The 4,488-nt window shown below is 38.3% G+C and overlaps 2 protein-coding genes across 2 annotated transcripts; both read right to left on the reverse strand.

The window, feature by feature from the left end:
* Positions 1-5: 5 nt before the first annotated feature.
* LOC108382986 (serine/threonine-protein kinase Nek2-like) lies at positions 6-3,143 on the reverse strand (the record flags this gene model as incomplete). Its single annotated transcript, XM_017639360.1, has 2 exons — positions 3,057-3,143; positions 6-2,179 (listed from the first exon to the last, which is right to left on the reverse strand). A coding segment is annotated over exon 2 (999 nt), but the record flags the coding sequence as incomplete, so codon positions are not given.
* Positions 2,900-3,794, reverse strand: LOC108382987 (INO80 complex subunit C). Its single transcript, XM_017639361.1, has 2 exons — positions 3,490-3,794; positions 2,900-3,412 (listed from the first exon to the last, which is right to left on the reverse strand). The coding sequence occupies exons 1-2, from the start codon at positions 3,632-3,634 to the stop codon at positions 3,213-3,215; spliced, it is 345 nt and encodes a 114-aa protein (XP_017494850.1). The 5' UTR covers positions 3,635-3,794; the 3' UTR covers positions 2,900-3,212.
* Between the last annotated feature and the right edge of the window lie 694 nt (positions 3,795-4,488).

Raw genomic sequence — 4,488 nt, forward strand, 5'->3', positions numbered from 1 at the left:
ATGGGGCTGTATTGCAGCTTACAACGTACCTCCGGTTTTTCTTCGGCTGCAAAGAAATCGGCCTCAGCTTTTATCAGAGTTGGAAATTTGTTACCTAATTCAGTTATATTCCGTACGACGATTGGATGACGCGTTATCACTTCAATGCTGGGACGCTGCTCACTATCCACCGACAACATGTAGGCAATAATCTCCTGCAGGTCCCCGGAGTACACATCCGGTATGTGACTAAACTTTCCATTCGAAATATTCAAAGTGAGCTCATCAAACTTCGGTGCCTGAAAGGGCGTGCGGAGAGCGCACATTTCGTATGCCAGGCAACCCACCGCCCACACATCCGATTTGCGATCGTATTTCGATCCCTTGACGATTTCTGGGCTCATGTAGTAGGGTGTGCCGACAAAAGTAGCTGCGAAATCTTGATTTTTACGTAGCATACGCGCCAAGCCGAAATCTCCTAGCTTAGCGTTTCCTTGCGCGTCAAGGAATATGTTTGCAGGTTTTATATCCCGATGCAAAATAGTGCCTTTCCTTATTTTATTGTGGCATACCTGCAGCGCTTTGCAGACCTGAAATAGCACGCGCCAGATATAACGCTCTTCGAAGCGCTTACGATCCGTGCGCGCATGTTTAATTAGCTGCGCCAAATCTCCACCCTCGCAGCATTCCATTACAATGAATATGGACTTGGCTTCATGATTGACCAAATGATGATAATATTGCACAATATTGGGATGTTGTAGTTGACGCAGCACCCGTATCTCCGACACCAACGACGCCTTCTTAGATTCACTCAATTCGTCGTAGTCGATGCCCTTCCAGGCATACAGCTCACCGGTTTGTTTGTCGCGCACTTTGAAGCACGTTCCAAATGTGCCGTTGCCAATGACCGATATAACTTCATAGTCTTGCAATGTTTTATTGGCGAATTTAAAACTGGAATCTCCGTCCGTTACTGAATTGTCACTCGCGCTACTTGTGCCACTACTTGTTGTTGCAGACATATTGTTACTTATACATATGTATTGCCGGCCTTTGAGAGGCGCTAAAATTTTGTTTATTTTTTTAATCAAAGTTTTTAGAGCTACGCTGTGCGCCCAAGATGCTTTCGAATGTGAAACTCATTGAAGACTGCAGGCATCGAGCAAAAATCAATGCTCTTAAACCTGTGCACTTGCGCGCGATGCTCAAAATCGAAAATGTATGTTGGTAAACAGGTTTAGGAATTTCTGCTTCAATGCTCTCTCAAACAAATAGATATTTTGCTGACTGAGCGCAGTCATCTTACGGCGATCCTTTTACACTAGCGACCACTTCCCGGAAGGTTTGTATTGCCTGTGTGATGGCCTACCTATTTTTGTGTGGGTGTACTTTTGTGCGCTCAGCGAGCAGGTAAACATATTTTCAAAGCATATATCTACATATACATATATGTATGTATATAGCGTTAATACTATTCATTTAATCTCTTGCGGTTCAATTTGTACATTTTCATTTTTTGATACAAAAAATGCATGTAAAAATGTATGTATGCACGTATGCACTTATATGTGTACAAAACATGAACCGTTGGATGTAATCTTTTAACACTTAGGCACAGCACGCCTGCAATTTCAATTGACATTGTTTGGGATGCCAATAAATTGTTTTGCTGGCATTGGTATATCAATTTTCCTCATTTCTTGTTTGCTTGTTTTTCAGTACCTTCGTGCTCTTTAATAATTAGTGTTTACATATATTCTAGTTTAGTTTCAGCGTTTTGCGGGTAATCGTGACGCACATATGTATAACAGGCATGAAGACTTGTACACATGCATGTACATAGGTATGTATACACATCGGTATTTAGGTACAGGTATCGGTAGAGACATAGTTAGATTACCCCAGCCAATTAATCTGAATGTCAAATCTATTCCGTATTCCGCTACCAAAGAAATATGTATTTTCTTCCATTTTCACCGCAGCACCATCATTCAATCCTAGGAACCCTTCTCCCAAGCGAACAGGGCCATAGATCTTACGGCAGAATGGTTTCATCTAAAGCCCAAAAGCCTTCCAATCCTTGTTGGAAATCGTCCACTCGCTAACATTTGCAAATACTTCACGCCCCCGCATTTTTAGCGAAGATGCACTTTAATATGTTTTTAAGATCATATTACTTTTATACCTTGAAGCAGATCTAGAATTTAATTTAAAACTTTGGTAATATAAAGAAAGTGGATTTTAATCTGAAATATCAGTTGCAAAGCTACGACATACAATTTCGTTTACGATTTGTACTGAGATATCAGAATATTAGTTGTTTTTGGTATTTGTTGTAACAGCACGAAAATTCGCTATCTACTTTTATTTTAAGCATCTCCTAACGCGCCCACGGAAATCTAGATTAAAAATATCTCGAAGAATATACTGACACATTTATCTTAATATTATCAGGGAACGGATTTTTAGGACCTAAAAATCTGTAAAAATGGCAAAATAAAATAATATGCTAGAAAAGGCAAAATAAAATAACGAAATAGGCAGAAAATCGCAAAAAAGCAAAAGGCACTAAAAACTCAAGAAATACATTTGTTATAGAAACGTTTATTTTATAGTTGTAGTAACATTGAGCCACAAGATGCATTTTGAAGTTTTCTGGCAGCTTTTTCATTCGATTTTCGCGAAGAAAAGCCTTGAAAATCTCTTAAAACCCTTAAAAAGGCAAAAAAAAGGCAACATCAAATGTATATACATATATGGAATCAGGGAAAGCTAACTGGTGCACATTTTTAATCGAATATACTTGGCTTTCTTCATAAAAAATAAAGTAGCTTTAAAAAAGGTTTATAAACTGGAAAATGAATGAAAACGTTATTTTATAAAACTCTTTACACCCACTTTATTTTTTATGAATAAGTCCATCTCTTTAGCAGAAAAAAAGGCAATTTTTATAAAATCCGTTCCCTGGTTATTATGATTTTGTATTAAATACCCGATGGGCCTTAGTATAACTGGTCTCCACTGGAGAAAGTAATATTAATGTATACATATTATCCAATGAAGTAAATGCTTACTTGCGTTGCATTCTGATCTTTCAAACATGTTATTGAACTTGAGGGACTAATTTCTGATTCTGCTGGCTTACTGCTAACGTGCTTGTAATTGAATTTGCATCTTATCATTTCTATTTAACCTATTTCTCATGCGACCATCTTTAAATTATACGAATTTCAGCCGACGATACTGCTTGCACCACGCAACGCCAAGTAACCAGCAACAATATCGGATGGCAGAGTCTTAACAATAGCATATTCTTCGGAGTTTGCGTACCGCAGCTTGCTGTGCGGGTCAGTGTACGGTGCAATCAGACCCGAAATGTCCGAGTACTTTTTAGGTGGTCGCAATGAAGGCGGAGCGTTAAACGAAGAGTCTGGGCGAGAGCAAAAGGTTTGGTATTTATAAATTTTTAATCAGAAGTTAAAGATGATAGCAAACACTCGTACTCACAAGACATAGCACCTTCTGGCCACTGTTGTGTTTTCTCCACCGCCAGTATTTGTTTTAAAGACTTGAATACGTGTTTCTTGCCACCGGGCTCAATATAGCTGAATTGTGGGTTTTTGAAACGAATGATCGGCGGCTCTTCAGACATTACGAAATATAAAAAACTTAATTTTGGTAAATAGATCCAAGACACGTTTGTTTTGTAGATGCAATGAAAAAACAGTAAACAAGTTAGGGATGTCGGAAAAACCTCGATGTATCGAAAATAACGATGTTTTTCTTCGATGCATCGAAATTTTTCCACTCGCTGTATAAATAGTCGATGTATCGAGGCGTTGATGTTTTTTTCAGAACTGACAATTGTAGCTTCATTCCAGTATTTTAATTGTAAATAAAAAGAGAAGTGACTTTGACCAAAGTATTGAAATTACTCCACAAAGTTCCGTTCCCCTCAGTTGCAGTAATTTATTTCTATCTTTGTTCAATTTCACTAGCAAGTCGATGCATCGAAAAATATCGATGTACATTTCGATGCATCGAATAAAAGAAAAACATCGATGTAATTTGCCACTGAAATCCCTAAAACAAGTGCAAGTGCTGGCAGTGTAGGGTTGTAATAAAATGTTTATAGTGGTGGGGAAATATGATGTTGCATAGTAGCACGATTGAGAGAATACAAAGGTTGCGCCGATCTCGGACCGCTATTCCTCTCTTAACGAATTTGACAGAATCGTGGTTTGCATGACGTCACACTTGTGCAACTTGTTTACGTTTTCCTTGCAACATTTTTTCTTCTTCTTCCATTCTTGCTCACGTTTTGGCATTTCTCTCTCGCAATTTCACCAGTGAGACGTCACACAAAAGTTATTCTCAAAAATCCTCTCTGATCGGCGCAATCTTGTATTCTATCATTCTTGGCATAGTAGTAACTTAAAATAAGCCAGCTTTGTATTGGTTTTTTTTTTTAATTTCGGCAGAATTGTGATTAGTGCAGTTTTTGGG

This window comes from Rhagoletis zephyria, unplaced genomic scaffold (assembly GCF_001687245.7).
Source record: "Rhagoletis zephyria isolate East Lansing unplaced genomic scaffold, Rhagoletis_zephyria_1.1 Rzeph_scaffold_29922, whole genome shotgun sequence".
In the NCBI taxonomy this organism is placed as follows: domain Eukaryota; kingdom Metazoa; phylum Arthropoda; class Insecta; order Diptera; family Tephritidae; genus Rhagoletis; species Rhagoletis zephyria.

Excerpts from the sequence above, each read along its gene's own strand:
- LOC108382987 (XM_017639361.1), bottom strand. The coding sequence starts at position 3,634 with ATGTCTGAAGAGCCGCCGATCATTCGTTTCAAAAACCCACAATTCAGC. Across the intron at positions 3,413-3,489 it reads GCCAGAAGGTGCTATGTCTT|ACTCTTCGTTTAACGCTCCG; the intron begins GTGAGTACGAGT and ends GCTCTCGCCCAG.